This window comes from Pyrus communis, chromosome 17, assembly GCF_041283825.1.
Source record: "Pyrus communis isolate YQ-2024b chromosome 17, ASM4128382v1, whole genome shotgun sequence".
NCBI classification, from domain to species: Eukaryota; Viridiplantae; Streptophyta; class Magnoliopsida; order Rosales; family Rosaceae; genus Pyrus; species Pyrus communis.
Genome location: NC_142581.1, coordinates 7776318 through 7796396, shown reverse-complemented (window position 1 = coordinate 7796396; position 20079 = coordinate 7776318). Strand labels below are relative to the sequence as shown.

The window sequence follows — 20079 nt, the reverse complement described above, 5'->3', positions numbered from 1 at the left end:
TTCGACCAAAACCCAAACCCTCATCTTCGGCTAGGGAATAAATCAGTTTTGTTCGGGATGTTGTCTCACCCTACCATTGTTTATATACTCCTCGATGACACCAATAAATTTTGAATTTGTCAATGATGTTTTATTGAAGGTGTCGTTGTACATTGAGGTAGCATATTGGGTAACGTTTTTACTTTTCGACGGTTGGGACCACTTGATGCGAACCGTCCTATTTCCGACCTAGGGTCTACAGTTATTGTCTGACTTGAAAATTTAAGGACACCCTCACCATGGTAAAACGCGTAAGATCTTTATCAACCTCGCAAAACTTCATACTTAGATTCTCAGTCGAAATGAGCTAAGTCTCTGGCGACGGTGATTGATAGAGCATATAAATGTCTATAATTGCACCATCGTGTACCACCCCGATTGTGCAAGCGTAGTTGTTCAACACCTCAGTAGAAAGACACACCAATACCCCGAATATTCTTCAATCAGTTATATTTTCCACTTCTATGAAACTCTTGGATACTTTGCGACATGGCTATGGATCATCAAGAAACCGAGTTAGCTAATTTCTAGGTTTGACCATTTCAAGTTGTTACTACCCAATCAAGCTAGGTACTTGTATAAACTCAAGCATCAGAGTTGTATATTTAAATCCAGATATCTTGTACTCTAGATTTAATGGACTTGTTTTGACCCTCAAATCCTAGAGTGTTCTTTTAGCCTTCTCGACATGGTTTCTTGCTTAATCAGTGAGAAATTTATGATAAATCTCGGCGGATGCGTGCGCCCAATTTCATATCGATGCTAGCAGGAATATTTAGAGCATAACATTCTAGCAAGCCTACCAGACTTACTAAGAAGAGTTTCATGTGGCCTTAAGGTTTGAGCCGCCTTTTAGTAAGGGATTAGGGAAGGTAGTGGTATGGGTGGTTAGCATATCGCATCACCAATCACTATCTTCATGTGGGAATGAATAACCACCTCATATTATCTTGCTACAATTTATAAGCATCATATCGTACTCTAGTAGTTCTTTTCCAATGATATATATAGATATATAAGTTCATTTTGCCCAAATATTTTAAAGGTACCTTCCACCCAACCCTAACATACCTTTTATATACATCAACTGAGATTGAATTCCACCTTGGGTTCCGAGTTTGGTAATTATGAGCCAGTTTATGTGAATGGTTTGGAGCGGCAGTAGTTATTTGAAGGAAGTAGTTCGAGTGATTGTTCTTCTAATATAAGTTTCGAACCTTGTACTTTTCAGCCATGAGAGCGATGACCGCAGTTAGTCACGAAAGACATGTTTACAATATGTGTTCGCCTCTACGCATCTTTCGACTACTTCACTCCAGGACCTTGTTGTTCGTGATGCGCGTTTCATCTCTAAGTTTTGTGAAGTTTGCGTAAAGATCTTGAGTACTAAGTTATTGTTTTGTATCATATTTTTATTTGCAAGTTGTTGGACAGTCTTGAACAAACTACCTAGATCTTGAAAGACATGTTACGTTTTTTTTATTTTTGGTTTCTAAATGATTAGAGTTTGCACCGATCTCTTTTGGAGTAATGACGATGATAGTTTTACTTTCAGTTTGTGTATGGCACTGTTTGAAACTTGGTTTGATAGATTCTATTGGCAGTACTGTTTGGACAATGGAATTCTGCGAATTGGCTTTCGGATATTTGATTTTATGATTTGAGAAACTATGTGCTTGTGTTGTTGTTGACTTGGGGTTGGACAAATTGGTATGTTTGCACCCTTAGGAAATTACTACTTGCTTATCAAGACAACCATGTGCTGTTGATATCATGGGCTACTGACTATAATATCGATGACATATTCGTTGAGTTTGTTAAGCAAGTGGGCAGGTAGACCCGTTTACGATAGTTGTTACTGTTTAGTTATTGTTGGGGCTCAACCCAAAAACACACACCTGTTTTCGGAGTACGTGACGTTATGAATGCTTAGGCGAGACCCATTTTCATTTTCAGTTTTGGTTTTCAGTACAAGTATTTTAACTTACCTTATTTTAGTTAGATATTTGTATTTTGACGTTATCCTACTATATGTACATATTTGTGACCTTATGTCATTATAAATTTTTGACTTTATATCGCTATAAAGTATGTTTTCTACTTTTATACTGATGGGAAAAGAAAGTAGGAGCTTGGAGGCATGAAAGAGGATTTTGCAACCCATTCACGACGATGTGGCATTTTCCCTTTTATGCAACCGTTCTGACTTGATTTCTTTTATATATATATATATATATATATTTTTTTTTTTCTTACTACCTTCGAGTTTTTACCTTTGTAAGTAATTTCAAATTTCAGGATGAATTTTTCTTTAACGGGTAGATTGTAACAACTTGTCCCAGAATTAACTGAATGGAAGGGCATTTTTGTCTTTCCATTTTGGGTGGTAAGATATTTTTGAAAATGTTACTATTTGAATCTTAAATGGTGTGCCAAGTGGGGCCCATTTTCCTCTTTTTTCCCCTTTCCCGTGCCTTTTTTCCCCTTCACATAACTCACGGACCTATCTCTTCCTTGTCCCTCTCCTCTATTCTCTACAACTCTTTCTCTGTCTCTGTCTCTCTCTTTCTCTTTTTGATAGTTTTTAAATTTAAATAATAAATTATGTTTAGCCCTATTGCCCTTTGGTCTTCGGTTGGAGATGATTTTTTATGATAGGGTGAAAACGAGCCCTATAACTATTTGGCCCTCGATAGGAGATGGTAAGAAATTTGGTCATGCACTATTTTTCTTGGAGGGCCATAGGGCTAAAACGAGCCATCTGGCCCTCATTCGGTTAGAGATAGCCTAAGAAAAAAATGGGGACATGAAATCTAATTCCTCTAAAGCCGAACCTAAAAGTCTTAGCTTGCAAAACAGAACAAGCAAACATAAGGGGAATATGATAAGTACATGGTACCCTTAATATGATTGAGGAATGTGATATCGACACCCTAGTCATTATCAATATCAACAAACATAATTAAATTGAACCAAACCAGATTCTGTTCGGATCCACTTTGTATGGATCTTAGAGATCTCCACATCCTAATCGTTTATCGTACATCGTGCCGCCAATTTTTGTTATGTACTATTTTAAATAAAAAAAAGTCAAATAATTTATGATCGCACAATCCACTATGAATAACTAAGATGTAAGGATTTCCATGATCCCCACAATTTGGATCCGAATGGGATCCAAATCCCAAACAGATGTCCAACTTTATTTGGCACTTGCTTGTTCTAATACAATAATCTCATTAAAATAATTTTAAAATCATGGCTATCTTGGAATTTTTTAGGGGATTGCGAGATGCTATTTCCTCTTTAACAGGGTTGAAATTCCCGTTAACGTTTTACCGGAGCCCAAAATAAATCCACCATATCCTCCCGTATGTATGTATGTATTTATTTATTATTATTATTATTATTATTTTTTGTATCAATAGATATCGTATCTTTCTAAAAAGAAAGCATGGCTGTCATGATTATTTAAAGTGCACAACATGCTTATTAGTCATAATGTCACAATTACATCAATAGTTATACCAACACAACACCATTATCAACTTACACAATACTTAAATAGTTTCATCGTGATATAAACTTGTTTTCTTTTGCTTGAGAAATTAGAAAATAAAGATTTGAGCATTATAGACGTGAGGTGTGCTTTCAATCACTTAAATTATAATAAACGTGAGATGTGCTTTTAATCACTCAAGTTATACAGTCAACGTATAGTTTTAAAACCAGAAAACAAGTGTACGATAATTTTTCCGCCTGCGATCTTCTAGAATTGTTTGGGATACCATAATATTTAAACAAAAAGAAGATGAAAACTCAGAAAAATAATAATCTTTTCACATGCGTTCAACTAATCGTCTCGAGCTTTCTTTTTCTTGCTTTTCTTTTCCCAGCAACATGCGGTGCATGACTACAGAAGAACAGCACAGAGGCGAAAGCGATGTAAAACTATGCAGAAAGCAGAAAATTTTAGGCCCACTTTTGATCAGATCACAACAACTGTCATGTCTATCTATATCTTTTTTCAACATTATCGATCAGCCCTTGAATTATTTACTGTACATATTATATATGTATATATTGTACTGTACATATTATAAATGTATACGTTGTAGATATTGATATTTCAGCGATCAACTAATTAAAATTTGATCGTTTGACTAGTGAAAGCTCATTGGTCCAATTCAAGATAAAACATCGACGATCCTAATAAATCTCAAGTTTGATTCAAGATTGTTCATAACCCTTAGGTCAAATTATACTTTGGAGATCGAATTAGAAGAATATTCTTATAAAATAATAAGCCACAGAGATTGTAACCTTAAACACGGCACTAACATAAAATTTTATTTTATACACGAATTCTCATTTTATTATTTTTGTGTTTACATATATATGTGTTTGTATACATGAGCTTGACTTTGAAGCTTTTTGTAACACCGAGTAATTGAGTGGCAGTCTAAGGCAACCTTATCAGGATGGTACTGGCTGAAAATTGACTGCAGGTTTCCAGGTTACAATCTGAGCTAGCTGCAAAGACCTACAGATCGATAGAATCCACTTGTAATGCATGTTGCAATCCGATCTGGATATGGTTTCTGTGATTTTGTTGTATGGTATTTGGTTGCGGTGGTACGTATAAGTGTGGCACTTTTTGACGTGATTTAACCCTAGACCTTTTTTTTTTTTTTTCCTGCTAAACCCTAAACCATATATAACTTGTATTTGTTATAGGTTATAGTAGCGGAGGCATGAAAATGTGGTGACGAGGGAATGAAAAAGAGGTTCCTATGCAACGATGAACTTTTCATCAAACATTTTGCCTTTTACTTAAGCGTAATGTTACGGAGGACAATTTTTTTAAAACCAAATGATATGTCACCAATAAAAAAAATAAGCACGTTAATCGACATTTAATTAATACTCCAAATTATCGACATTCACATCATTTGATTTGTAATTTTAGTTTAAAAATTTTGATTTCCCTAGCATTACTCTTTACTTAAAGAAAAACCCAAAGGTTAGAGTTAACTAGCTCCAACAATCTCATTATAACTCTGCCACATTATTGGTTTTTGTGATTTTGTTGTAATGTAATTGGCTGCGGTGATACACGTTACAACTCTTTATATGATTTGAGATGGGGGTTTCTTGTACCTAGACCATATATAAGATCTGTTTGGAAGGTAAGAAGTCCTTTTGACATTTCTTCGTTTGTAAAAATTTTTTTATAGTAGTGAAGGTATAAATTTATGATAACGAGGCCATTTAAAGAGGTTTTTATACTACGATGAACTTTATAATGCATTTCATCATACATTTTTCCTTTTACTTTAAAGAATAATTTTGGAATTAACTAGCTCCCATGATCACACTAAAACTCTGCCGTTGTCGGGTTGTCGAGTTTGTTAGTACGAAACAAGAACGCTAGTCGACACATAACAATTTGAAGTTGGAGATTATAAATTAAACGTGTTTGTGTAATGTTTAGCGTTCGTAATTGGAAAGCTCTAACGACAACTTGGAGTGTTATCGATGGCTCTTCATCCATTCCAAAGCAACGACTCAATGTGGTAGGACAATCACTAGAAGGCCACGCGTTATGTACATGTGATGCTGGGGTCACAGACCCACTCATTTCCCATGCAAGGCCTCATTAATTGGATTTGGATCTCATTTAGATTCAAATTGTAGAAATCCTAGGAATCTTCACATCTTAATTATTTATCATGCATCGTACGATTAGAAATAATTTAATTTTTTTATCTAAAATTAAACACAAATAGTACCTGACGAAAATTAGCCGCATGATATACAATAATGAACTACTAGGATATGGGAATCCCTAAAATCCCCACAAAATGGATCCGGAAAGGATCATCTTCATTAATTTTCTTAAGTTTCCTTTGGCCAATTATCCTACATTTTATTTAATTTTTTACCGAAAATTATAATTTCTTTCACTGTTTTATATATATAAAAAAAAGTTATTATTACTTTTTTTTGTCAAATAAAAAAAATTATTATTGACACTCTAAAATTAATACCAAATACTTTATAAAATTTGGTATCAGGGTTATTAGATTTTTCAATGCGCTCACTTTTGGGCCTCTTCGGGTGGGCTTTGGCTTTTGGGCCGAGCCACATCATTTGTAAACTTTGAATATTTAGGCATAAATGGGAACCTTTACTCATGTGAATGCATAAGTAGTGTCTTATTTTTACCTACCCCATTTATGGGGTTGTTATCTTTGTATTGTGTACGTTTGGACTTTGTTATAAAATTCTAGCCAATATTGTGGCGCATACCTTAGCGTTGTGTCGTTGTACGGAGATGTGCGATATCATTTGGGTCAGTTCCCCATCTTCGTATCTTCGTTGGTGCATGTTCTCAATAAAGATGGATTACCTTTGTCCCCCTTGATTTTGGGTTGGCAGTTGTCAGGGAGACATTCAAACTTGGTTCGACTGTCTTGACTTTTATCCCCACACTGCTTCGCGTTTTGTTGCTGTCTAGTGTGTTAGTCTCTGTGTAGGCTTTCGTTGTACTTTCTTTGGTTTGTTGGCCCTGGTAATTCATTTCTAGTTTTCAAAAAAAAACAAAAAAAACAAAAAAAACAAACTTTATAAAATGATTATTTAGTAAAATAAAATTAAGAAAAAAATGGTGCATGATGATTTATTGTAATATTTCTTTAATAATTAGAATTTCATATATAAGCTCTTAAGTTTTGCTTGGTGCAAAAGAGAGGAAATGAAAATTAGGAAGTCCTTTAAATATCATTTGTTTAATAACACTGTGTTTCTATTTAGTAACATAAAATACTAAATTTAAATCTCATAACCAACAAGTATTAGTGGGAAAAAATTCAAAATTAATTTATATAAATTATTTGTCACATAATTTTTCTCATTTTTCATAATTCTATTTTAAGAATTTTTTTTTAAAATGTCATATGAACTTGTTTATATTTTCAATTTGTCATATAAATTAACATTTTAAGCAATTTGTTATACCAACTTTACAAAATCATTAATTTGTCCTTTCATTCTAACTTCGTTAAGTTTTTCATCTAATATAAATCATGTGCAAGACTTGTCTTTAGGGCTATTCAGATCATTTTAACATCTTTCTACAAGTTTTTCATTTTTCTTTAGTACAAACACTTAAATTTTTTACTTTCCTTTAGCGCATATGCATTTACAACTTCATTTATGGCACAAAATATCAACATGTTTCTCATTTATAGAGCCTGTATGAAATTATGTCTTCTTGACATGCTAAAATGCAAACCCCCACTGGTGTATCATTACATATTTGGAATAACCAGACGATGCATTACCATTGCATGATCATTTTATTGCTATCATATCAAAAATATTGTCTCATTGCCTGAGAAACCCTGCATTTTTTGTGTGGAAGGGAAGGGAGGTATTAGAACTAGGGGTGGGCACGGATCAGACCAGGCCCAAATTTGAAGGGACTAAACCAGATCTGCTTTAAAATACATCAGAGCAACTCCACCCCTATCCACTTTGCGCCAGCACCCAGCCCATTTATCCACTTAATTGAACAGTAATAGACCCAATGAATAGTAATAGGCCAAAGCATCTCCACCCCAAAAAAAATGTGCTGGCACCTAGTCTAAAAATGCGCTGGCACAAACGATCTCCACCCCTACAAAATGCGCTGGCACCCAGTCCATTTAAAATATTAAATAATTTTTTTATAAAATAATTAAAAAAAAATAGTTTTAATTTCGGATAGGATTTTTAACCAATCTCGTCACGCCACGTGTCATTATCCGAACATACTATTTTTTGAATAGATTTCCGCTAAGATTTTCAACCAATCCCGACAACCCACGTGTCACTTCCTGTTTACAATAATTTAGGCAAGATTTCGATAAGATTTTTAACCAATCTCATCACGCCACGTGTCATTATCCGAACGTACTATTTTTTGAATAGATTTCCGCTAAGATTTTCAACCAATCACGTAGTGCCACGTGGCATTGTCCAGAACCTCATCTTCTTTTTTTTTGTCCATATAAACCCTACATCCCTACATCCATCCTCACACTAAACTCAATCATTTTTTTTAGCTCAGAATTATTCTTTATCGTTTTCAAATCTTGAGTTCTTACAATGTCTTCTTCAAGGAGAGCGTATAAACAGTTGCAAGAGCAGCAGAAAAGGTTGTTGGTACAACAGGAAGAATTGGTCAATCTTGACCAAGGTGGAAGTGGAGATGAGGCCTTCGCAATGGAGGAGGATGAGGATGATCACCATAGAAGGCGGAGGGCCTCACATTCCCGCCGTATCATGGAAGCTATGGGTCAGATAGCCAAACCCGGACGTGCGGCAAACATCGATAGAAGAAAGGAAAGACGAGGTAAAGATCTCTTGGAAGATTATTTTATTCCCAACAGCGTTTACCCTGATCATATTTTTAGACGTCGGTTTAGAATGCAACGAAGTTTGTTCGCTAAAATCATGAGTGATGTTTGCAACCATGATCCATATTTTGTGCAAAAAGATGATGTTTTTCATGTTCTAGGTCTTCTTCCTGAGCAAAAAATTACGGCTGCCTTGCGAATGCTTGCATATGGAGCATCTGCAGATCAAGTGGATGAGATCGCAAGGATGGGAAAAACAACAGTTCTGGAGTCCCTGATGCGGTTTTGCTCTGCAATTGAAGCCCTCTACACCAATGAGTACCTTCGGCAACCCACGACAAGGGACATGCGAAGGCTTCTGAGGAAGGGTGAGATGCGAGGCTTCCCTGGCATGATTGGAAGCATCGACTGCATGCACTGGACATGGAAAAACTGTCCAAGTGCATGGCAAGGAGCTTATGGCGACAGAAAATGAGCCAAAAGCATCATTCTGGAAGCGGTGGCTTCTTTTGATACATGGATTTGGCATGCTTTTTTTGGTGTTCCAGGAGCTCAGAATGACCTAAACGTCCTTGCCCAATCTCCAGTGTTTGACGAACTGCTACAAGGGCGTGGGCCGAGATGCACATACTGGGTTAATGGTAATAAATACGAGGGACCATACTACCTTGCAGATGGTATTTACCCAAGGTGGTCAACATTTGTCAAAACAGTGCCACACCCGCAGAGTGAAAAAGAGAAACACTTCGCAAAGTGTCAAGAAGGGTGTAGGAAGGATGTCGAGCGTTGTTTTGGTATCTTGCAAGCTCGTTGGGCCATTGTCAGGGCTGCAGCTAGAATGTTTGATGTCGAGGCTCTTCGATCCATCATGATGACGTGTATTATTCTCCACAACATGATTGTTGAAGACGAGTATGATTATGATGCCGTCGATGAATACGAGCCGGATCCGATGAACAACTCAAGAACACAAATCTACTATGCTCATGACCGGACCGAAGATCCCGTGCAACACGAGCCGTTGGAACGGGATGGACGTTACAATGAATTGATCGTTCAACGATACACTTCATTGCAAGAGCCATACTGGCACATAGCCCGCCAGAATGACTTGATTGACCATCAGTGGAGATTGCACGAAGGCGAAGATAATTAAAATAAGGCTTGTGGTTGAAGAATAAAGTGTATTGTTTTTTAAGTAATCTTATTTAGTGTGTTTGCTTTTTTTTTTAAGTTTAAATGGTGAGGTTATGTAATTTTATTTGGTGTTTTAAGTTTAAATGGTGAGGTTATGTAATTTTAAGTTTAAATGGTGTTTTATGTAATTTTATTTGGTGTTTTAAGTTTACATAAGAAATTAAATAAAGTTCTAAAAGTAAATAAGAAATTACATAAGAAATTAAATAAAGTTCTAAAAGTAAATAAGAAATTACATAAGAAATTAAATAAAGTTCTAAAAATAAATAAGAAAGTACATAAGAAATTAAATAAAGTTCTAAAAGTAAATAAGAAATTACATAAGAAATTAAATAAAGTTCTAAAAGTAAATAAGAAATTACATAAGAAATTAAATAAAGTCTGTGGAGTTAGGATATGTGGTGCTAGGATCTTGGTTGCTAGGATTTCTGTAGCTGGAACCCCCTTGACTTGTTTCGGCATCTCTTGCACGCCTCCTTCGCACGACATCTCTTTTTTCTGATGTCCAAAAATATTTTGAATTCGGAGACAGTCCTACTAGAGACTTGTTCATAGTGTCACGATCTGTTTGAGCCATCCTTTCTTCTCTAAGCATCTCATTCTCTCGATGAAGTGCTTCTCTAATCATCTCGTTCTCTCGATTAACTATTTCTCTTTGTCTCTCAGCCGCCGCATCACGAGCCTCAGTAGCTGCAATAATTGTTGTCATAGCAGCAGTTTTTTCCTCATCTCTAGTCTTTTCCCATGCCATGTTCAGTTCACCTTGACGAGTCAGTTCTTCCATATATTTAGTGTAGTCATTTTTGGAAGAACTACATTTTTTCTTTGATGCCTTTTTACCTTGAGGCCTGAGGGACTGACGAGTCGGTTGGGTCTTTGGCACTTGTTCAGGCATCCCTTCCGTGTCTTCAAATGTGTTGGCTTCTTGTTCGGCTGTGTCTACTTCTGGCGAACTTTGTAGACCCATACCGTGCATGACAACTTCTGGACCGGTTGCCACAATTTGGTATTTAGGGCAATCTTTGACAATTTGCCAACATTCCCATTTGTTGAATGATTTGTTATGGTTCTTTGCATTGTAGAATGCTTGTGCTTGTAGTGTCTATAAAAATTACATAAAAATTACATAAGAATTATGGAATGCATAAAAATTATATAAAAATTACATAAAAATTACATAAGTATTGTGGAATGCATATTACATAAAAATTACATAAGAATTGTGGAATGCATAAAAATTATATAAAAATTACATAAAAATTACATAAGTATTGTGGAATGCATATTACATAAAAATTACATAAGAAATTAAATAAATTAAAATATTGATGTGGGTGGAATGCATATAAATAAATAAAAATATTGTTACCTCATCCGCTAAATTTGTCCCACTACGCAGATTACCAGAAGCATGAGAGAGGGCGTTTTTCCAACAAGTAAAGGATGCGTTGAGTTTTTTCCAACGACCTTGAAGACCTTGACTATATCTTGCATCTTTTCCATGTACATCTTTTCCATGTACATCGTTGAACGATTTCATAATTTTACTCCACATTTCTCGCTTATCCATCTCATTACCCGTAATCGGGTCATGAGTAGTGCGAACCCAACATTCACACAACGTAACATGTTCACTGAGCTTCCACGAAGTCATTTTTTTCTCTCAAAGTGTACAAAATATTCAAATGTAGAAAGTGTAGAAAGTGTAGAAAATATTGAAATATGGTGTAAGGTGGAAGATGAGGGTTAGGTATTTATAGAAAAAAAAAATTAATTTTTTAAAATTTTTCTGTATTTTTTAAAAAAAATTTGACATTTTTTAATTAAATTTTAATAAATTTTAATGTTGTAATTAATCTGGACCGTTGGATTTGAAAAATAATCAAATCCAACAGCTAACACGCTGCCACGTGGCCAACGGTCAAATTTCTGACCGTTGGGCCTTTTTTTTTTTTTTTTTAAATTTTTGGTCAAATAAACGTGGACCGTTGATCTGTGATCGAACGGTCCAATTTAAAATTGAAATTAAAATTTTTTTTACCGTTGGAAATCCAACGGTCTACAAAAACTAGCCGTTGGAAATCCAACGGCTCTGAGGAGGGCCACGTAGCCCTTTGACAGACTCAGCCACTTGCCCTGCACTGCGGGCCCCACTGCCTGCAGAAGCTGTCGGCTACTCGCCATCTCCCCCGCGTGTTGTGCACGCGCTAACAAACGGACTGGCCTCTGGGTCTGTCCATTTTGGGCTGGCCTGCTGCCTGGTGTGGGCTGGGTGCCAGGCTGTTTCACGGGCTGGAGGGTGTGGACTGGGTGCTGGGCTGCTAATTTGACAGGGTGCTGGGCAATTTATTGTGGGGTGGATCTGCTCTCAGGGCGGGCCGAGCCGAGTAGAAGGATTCTGAGATTTGGAACCGACCTAATTCGACCCGTTTGAAACGAACCGGACGGGTCCATGTGTCCAACTCGAGGGACATCTCTGTTTCTTCTTCAAATCCACTAGAAATCCACCTTGTTTCTTCCTCCCAATTCCGAGATACCACCTCTTCTGCAACAATAAAAATTCATCAAAACCCACCTTTTCTCTTCCTTTAAAAGCAGCAATTGTATGCTCTACAAATCCATACCCATTCAAGGTGTCTGTATGGATGTTAACTATCAAGATCAGAATTGATATTTGAAGATGAAGCTCGTAAGATCAGCCTATAAGACCAAACATAAAAATAAAGAATATACCACCTAGACGTCATATTGATCTCCAACAGCCAAATAATTGTCTATTGCAGCATGAGTGCTTCCCCAGTCCTTGTGCGGCTTCAGTTCCATTGAAACTTAAGACACGCGACGCCGACGAACTCGTCGTCGGCCATGGGAATCCATTTCAGTCTTCGATCGTGATGGCGGCTCAGTCATGGTGGTCGTGACGGTGGTGATGGTCTCGGTGACTTCTGCGATAGTGGTTTCATCGAGGAGGAGAAGAGTGGGTGGGTGGGAATCTCGATGCGAGTGGGTGGGAGTGGGACGGTGGAAGTCTTCTGGAGTCCAACTAAGTTGCTAACTACCATTTAATGGGTTGGGTCTCGAGGCGAGTTACAAACGGGCCTTTCGGGCCCCATTTTTCTATACATTTGGAACCGGCCCGGTCTTAAAATTTCATCATCCTGTTCCGTTCTGTTTCTCTTATTAAAAAATTGGAACCGGCCCGTACCCTCACCGACCTACGGTTCCTATATCCGTTTGCCCATCCCTAATTAGAACGTTCGAAGTAACCTTAAACACACGTCATGTGCGAGACGCATGACTCATATTGAAAGGAAAATTTAACGGAATGAGGGAGAAATGACAAATTAATGATTTCAAAAAATTGGTAAGACAAATTGCTTAAAATTTTAGTTTATATGACAAGTTAAAAAATACGTACAAGTTCATATGACATTTCAAAAAAATTTCCTTCTATTCATTTTTGTTCTTTAATTTTTAATTAATTATTTTATTCCAAAAAAAAAATCGATTATTTAAAAATTATAAATAAAGTCAATTATATACCGTGAGAGAAAACTGACCTGAGAAAGTCACTTTAAACTCGGTTTTATTATGGGCCGACTGAAGAAAAGTGGGCTTCAATTGCCCAATAAGAAGGCTGGTCAATAGATGCCAAAATAGAAAGCTTACTGAACGCCTTTACACATACGGCGTCGTTTCGAGGCTTTCTTGCTGATCCAAACTACCGTTTTGGCAGTAATCATTCTTCTGGAACGGCAGTGGAACCCGACCCGATTTCCAGAGAGAACGAGGAAGACGAATTTCAGAGAGAGAGAGAGAGAGAGAGAGAAGAGAGAGAGAGGTATTGTCTTTCTGCGTTTTTGGCGCCAGGTATTCGGCTTTTGGCCGCCGATCTCAGCTCGTGAAAGCAGAGCCGTCCGATCCGGCGAGCTCGTCAAATTTGCTGAAAAAAACCGAAAAGAGCTTCTCGCAATGTACCAGTGGAGGAAATTCGAGTTCTTCGAGGAGAAATTGGCGGGAAAGTGCGCGATTCCCGAGGAAGTGGAAGGGAAGATCGAGTGTTGCTCGAGCGGCAGAGGGAAGGTGGTGATCGGCTGCGACGACGGCACAGTCAGCTTCCTCGACCGCGGCCTCAACTTCAGCTACGGATTCCAAGTTCACTCCTCCTCCGCGCTCTTCCTTCAGCAGCTCAAGGTCGGCCTCCTCTCGCAACGTTTTGTCTTGATTTGGTCAATTGTCTGTTTGTTTCTCGGGAAAATGTGAGAAACGGAAAAAGAAAAAAGAAATTTGAGCTTTGGTGTTTTGATATTGGGATTAGTTTTTAATTTGTCTAGTGAGTGATTAGGAGGTGAAAAATGTGTTAATTTTGCTCCTGTTATTGTCAAATCAGCAACGCAACTATTTGGTGACAATTGGAGAAGATGAACAAATTACTCCGCAGCAATCGGCAATGTGCCTCAAGGTTTTCGACCTGGATAGGATGCAGTCCGAGGGCTCGAGCTCAAGCACAACGAGCCCTGATTGCATTGGAATCTTGAGGATATTCACTAACCAATTTCCTGAAGCAAAGGTAGTGTCTTTGCCAAATGATTGAATTTGTGAACCCCATTTTCGATAGAAACGATAGGGTTTTGAAACAAGTCGTTGTTTATTACCGCAGATTACATCGTTTTTAGTACTAGAGGAAGCACCTCCGATATTGCTTATAGCTATTGGATTAGATAATGGCTCAATTTACTGCATTAAAGGGGATATTGCACGAGAGCGAATCACCCGGTTCAAGCTTCAGGTGGAAAACCTTTCTGACAAGAGCCAATCCTCGGTTACGGGACTCGGGTTCAGAGTGGACGGTCAAGCGCTTCAGTTGTTTGCTGTGACTCCGTCTTCTGTGAGCTTGTTCATCTTGCAGAATCAACCCTCAAACACAAGGAGGCAGACCCTAGATCAGATTGGAAGTAATGTGAACAGTGTTGCAATGAGTGATCGCTCGGTATGCAATTCTACCTCCTTTTTTCCGTTGGTGTATGTTTATGTATGCCTTAGCATCTTATTTCTTTACTTACTTTGACAGGAGTTGATAATTGGTCGACCTGAGGCGGTTTACTTTTATGAAGTTGATGGGCGTGGACCATGTTGGGCTTTTGAAGGAGAAAAGAAATTTTTAGGGTGGTTTCGTGGATACCTTCTTTGTGTAATTGCAGATCAAAGAAATAGCAGCAACACTTTCAACATTTATGACCTGAAGAACCGTTTAATTGCTCACAGCCTAGTGGTTAAAGAGGTTTCTCACATGCTTTGTGAATGGGGTAATATAATACTTATCATGGCTGACAAGTCAGCTTTGTGCATTGGGGAGAAGGATATGGAGAGCAAGTTAGATATGCTCTTTAAGAAGAATCTTTACACTGTTGCCATCAACCTTGTTCAAAGTCAGCAAGCGGATGCTGCCGCAACTGCAGAAGTGCTGAGGAAGTATGGGGATCATCTATATAGCAAGCAAGATTATGATGAGGCAATGGCCCAGTATATCCATACCATTGGTCACCTTGAGCCTTCTTATGTGATACAGAAGTTTCTAGATGCACAACGAATCTACAACCTGACAAATTACTTGGAAAAATTGCATGAGAAGGGGCTTGCTTCCAAAGATCATACCACTCTTCTACTGAATTGCTACACCAAATTGAAAGATGTTGAGAAGCTAAATGTGTTCATTAAAAGTGAGGATGGTATTGGGGAACATAAATTTGATGTGGAGACTGCAATAAGAGTCTGCCGTGCTACCAATTACCATGAGCATGCAATGTATGTTGCTAAAAAGGCTGGGAAGCACGAATGGTATTTAAAGATCTTACTTGAAGATCTTGGCCGATATGAGGAAGCCTTGCAATATATTTCAAGCCTTGAACCAAGCCAAGCTGGAGCGACAGTGGAAGAGTATGGTAAGATTCTTATAGAGCACAAGCCTGTGGAAACAATTGAGATACTCATAAGGCTGTGCACTGAGGATGGCGAATCATCCAAGAGAGGAGCTGCTAATGGTGCGTACTTGACAATGCTGCCATCTCCAGTTGATTTTCTCAACATCTTCATCCATCATCTTCCCTGGCTTATGGATTTTCTTGAAAAATATACCAACAAGGTCAAGGACTCTCCTGCTCAAGTAGAAATCCATAACACACTCTTGGAGTTGTACTTGTCCAATGACTTGAGCTTCCCATCATTATCACAAGCTAGCAATGGCGAAGGTCTGAATCTCAGGGCTAGATCAGGTGCAGCTGCAACGTCAAGAAGCCAGTCCAATGGGAAATTGTTTGCTGATACCAAAGATTCAAACAAGGAAAAGGACCGTTTGGAAAAGCAAGAGAAAGGGCTACGACTTCTTAAGAGCGCATGGCCATCTGACCTGGAACATCCGCTTTATGATGTTGACCTTGCCATAATTCTTTGTGAAATGAATGCATTTAAGGAAGGCCTTCTATATCTCTATGAAAAATTGAAACTCTATAAGGAGGTGATTGCTTGCTACATGCAAGCTCATGACCATGGGGGTTTGATTGCATGCTGCAAACGACTAGGGGATTCAGGTAAGGGCGGGGACCCAACTCTTTGGGCAGATCTGCTAAAATATTTTGGTGAACTTGGAGAAGATTGCTCCAAAGAAGTGAAGGAAGTTTTGACATATATAGAAAGGGATGACATATTGCCTCCTATCATTGTTCTTCAAACACTATCCAGAAATCCGTGTCTCACACTCTCTGTCATTAAGGATTACATTGCTAGAAAGCTTGAACAAGAATCAAAATTGATTGAAGAGGACCGTCGAGCAATTGAGAAGTATCAGGTTAGTCCTTACTGCAGCTGTCATTGTGAATTTATTTATTGTACCTCTTTGTTCATTTCACCTGCCTCCAGTATAAGTTGGTTAACATTTTATGTTTCTTATTTATGCATTCCTTGGAAACTTTTGTAATGAGACGAATGTAATCTTGTCAAAGCAATGTATCAAATATGGTTGCATGGGATTCTACTTAGGTCTGAAACTGCACAGAAAGAACGAAAAAAAATGCTGTAGTATTTTATATAGATATGACAGTTGCATCGCAAATATAGCGATAATAAGTTCTTCAGGGCCCTTGGATAGGGTTACATTGAACTGAAATATGCTAATTTGATATAAGACGTTCAACGGAATATCTGAACTGGTAGGAATTGATATGGATGCTACCCCAGTAGGTTAAGCTGAGTCTTTGTCATGAAAGAAACATTCAGATAAAGTAAACGATATAGGCCAGGCATGATGGTGTTCTTCATGATCTCTGATAAGAGTATAACTTTGTGGTGGGTTTGTGTATTATCGATAAATAAAATTTGCAGAACCAAAATACACTTCACGCTCTTTTAGGTTTCAATTCAAATTGTTGTGTTATTGTGTGCGTCTGATAGAGGTTACTAATGAAGCCTTTAATTGTTCAGGAAACCACATCGGCAATGAGAAACGAAATTCAGGATCTTAGGACAAATGCCAGAATCTTTCAGCTCAGCAAGTGTACCGCATGCACTTTCACCCTCGATCTCCCGGCTGTACATTTTATGTGTATCCACTCGTTCCATCAGCGTTGCCTCGGCGATAATGAGAAGGAATGTCCTGTGTGTGCTCCTGAATACAAATCTGTTCTTGAAACAAAAAGAAGTCTAGAGCAGAACTCCAAAGATCAGGATCGGTTCTTCCAGCAAGTTAAAAGTTCAAAGGACGGTTTTTCTGTGATCGCCGAGTATTTTGGGAAGGGGGTGATCAGCAAAACCACTAATGGAACCACAGGTGCTTCTTGATCTCCAGCAGTTATTCCAGCTGTGACTTATGACGACTTGTAACTGTAGAAACATGCGATGGAGCTGAAGCAACTATGGGTTTCCTTCCTTCACTCGGCTTTTTTTTTTTTATTTCTTTTGTTTCCCAAGTTTGGAGGTAAGTGATATGTTTTGCAGATCAAAATGGTACATCCTGAAACAATTTTGTAATCAACTGCTGGCATTGTTCTTTGATTTTTTTTTTTTTTTCTTCTTTTAAATGAGGAGTAAATGGCATTGTTCTTATGGAAGGGCTAGTATTGTAGATCTCCTCAATCGGTTTGGAGAAAAAGAGGAGTCCCGGATTGCTATCTTTGTGGAATGACAATATTCGGCCGGTTTGATAACAATTTCGCTTTTACCTTTTTTTGTTTTCATTTTTGTGTTGTGATGCGACAATTGTGTGAAAGAAAACCAGACTTACTCCTCCCTCTTTGATCAGCTTTCTTTAATTGGCATCTATTCCATCTAATAAGTACAATTTGGACTTCTACCATTCACCATATGTAGTAGAGCTTTTGCTCTCCAGCGCAACAAAGGATAAAAGAGAATGGCCAACCGTTCGCTCATGGGGGAGAATCTCAGTATGTAGTAATGCGGGCACACACACGCACGCACGTATATATTCATTGTATACATGCATACACGAGAAAATAAATGAGTTTCGTGGAGATGAGAATATGTCGTTGGGAACATGTAAATCGAAGACCTACAAATGTTCCGTTTAGAATATGTTGTTACGAGAGAGATGCTCAGCTCAATAGGATAGACAAAGACCTAAGAAGACTTCAAAAGAGACTTTAAGAAAAAACATGACTCAAAATTGAGTGCAATGGCAAGATTCATGCAGCCAGTCCCATCTAGTAAAATTGGTAGTGGTTGTATATATGCATACATGCATGCCAGAGGGGAATTGAGATTACAGTATTCTCAAATCCCAGTCAACCAAATCTCAGGATGCCAAGGACAAAATTGATGGATGGTATCAAACGTGAAGGGTGATACTGGTCGAGGATATCCAAAAAAAAAGGTAACTAAATAATAGAGGAACTAGAATGCAAAATGAACAGTCAGTCGTCAATCATCATCACTCTCCTGATCCCATGGAGAAGGAGAGGGAGGAGGAGCACCGATGAACAAAGTATCAAGAGGATCTCCCCCCCCCCCCCCCCCCCCCCCGGCTCCAGCATCTAACAGTACACGTATTAGTCTGGGGCCTATCAGCAGATATCCCGGCAAGATAAATAGCGGATCACCCCCGCGTACCGCTGATGAGGCTATTTCACCCTTCTGTTTCAGTCTAACTCTGAGTCCTCATCTATGAATTCATAAACACACAATTTCTTGAAAAAACAGGTAAGATATAGTCCCGTCACAATCGGCTTTGTAGGCTCTAGCTCTGGATTCAGGTAGTATTCCCGAATTTTAAAACACGTCTCAGACGCTACCCTCATCGGCCTCTTAAGGTCCCTTCCGTAATACCTCCATGTCCTTGCATTACCAACATGACAGACAGTTGCAGCACCGTCACTGGACGTTTGAATGTGCACTTGTTCATTACTAAGCAGCTTCCAGTACCCATCAGAAATTGGCCTTGTTGTTTTAACATCACCAAGAACTGCCTCGGCACATATATAGAAATATGCTGATCGGTTTTCATCCCCATGACAGAAAAGACCTAGAAACAAAATAAAATTAAACCTCCAACCCTAAATATATTCAAATCTCGGCTAATAAGATAATCCATTTTTTAGTATGCCTTGATATCTCTGAGATATTTGATTGATACGTCGTGGTTATTTACTTTGATTGGGAGGGTTAATCTTACTTAGAGGAACTTGATTAGCATCTGGAGGCATGCCCTTCTGCAAGTCAATATGTCTGATCACATCTTCCACGGGCGTTGCCCGTCTTGCCAACTTGTTAAACAAATACTTGATCAAGATCGTTTCTGGATTCGGGTTGAACGATTTACCTCGCTCATCGAGATCGGCCTCCGTACAAGACTCAGTGACCGTAGAAGCAGCAATAATGTCAAAAGAGAGATTAGTGTCGCACATTTTTATCCACCCTGAAACACACAAATTTTAAAGCCCTCCTGCAAACCCTAACCCTACTGGTTTTTATTTATATGGACTGGAGTCTGGAGAGGTAGACTCCTGAGCCATCACCTGTTGCGATGAGAGCCAATAGTGTCAAGCCACCTAAGCGTTCGGTTCTATAAAATAGCAGAGAGCTCTCCACGTAATTAAGAAGGTAATTAAGAGAAGTATAGTAGTTTCAGTTTACTCACTTCCTCCAATATCCAACATCCTAAAATTTCTCTTCTCCATCTACCTGAAATGCATAGCATGTGACTTCACTCTAGTATTACACCCTAACATAAGCATACCTGCACAAGTGAGATAGAGTTTATCTTTACCCGACAGTTCCAGGACCTATGAAGCAGAATTTTCTAGTGTGCACTGGTGTATACATCAAGATTTTTCACCGTTAAATTATTATTCATTGAATCTTCGATCGCATACACATCCAACCATTCATATATATGAATGTGTCTACGTAACTTCAACCCCTCAGCAACATGCAT

General features: G+C 38.2%; 2 protein-coding genes across 2 annotated transcripts; one reads left to right on the top strand and one right to left on the bottom strand.

Moving 5' to 3' along the window:
• The first annotated feature begins 13330 nt into the window (after nucleotides 1–13330).
• Nucleotides 13331–17735, top strand: VPS11 (vacuolar protein sorting 11). The gene is made up of 5 exons (XM_068446860.2): nucleotides 13331–13832; nucleotides 14029–14208; nucleotides 14299–14628; nucleotides 14710–16482; nucleotides 17115–17735. The coding sequence occupies exons 1-5, from the start codon at nucleotides 13611–13613 to the stop codon at nucleotides 17469–17471; spliced, it is 2862 nt and encodes a 953-aa protein (XP_068302961.2). The 5' UTR covers nucleotides 13331–13610; the 3' UTR covers nucleotides 17472–17735.
• A 1049-nt stretch (nucleotides 17736–18784) lies between these two features.
• On the bottom strand, nucleotides 18785–19549 carry LOC148689352 (uncharacterized). The gene is made up of 2 exons (XM_088688445.1): nucleotides 19318–19549; nucleotides 18785–19167 (listed from the first exon to the last, which is right to left on the bottom strand). The coding sequence occupies exons 1-2, from the start codon at nucleotides 19547–19549 to the stop codon at nucleotides 18785–18787; spliced, it is 615 nt and encodes a 204-aa protein (XP_088544571.1).
• Nucleotides 19550–20079: the final 530 nt, after the last annotated feature.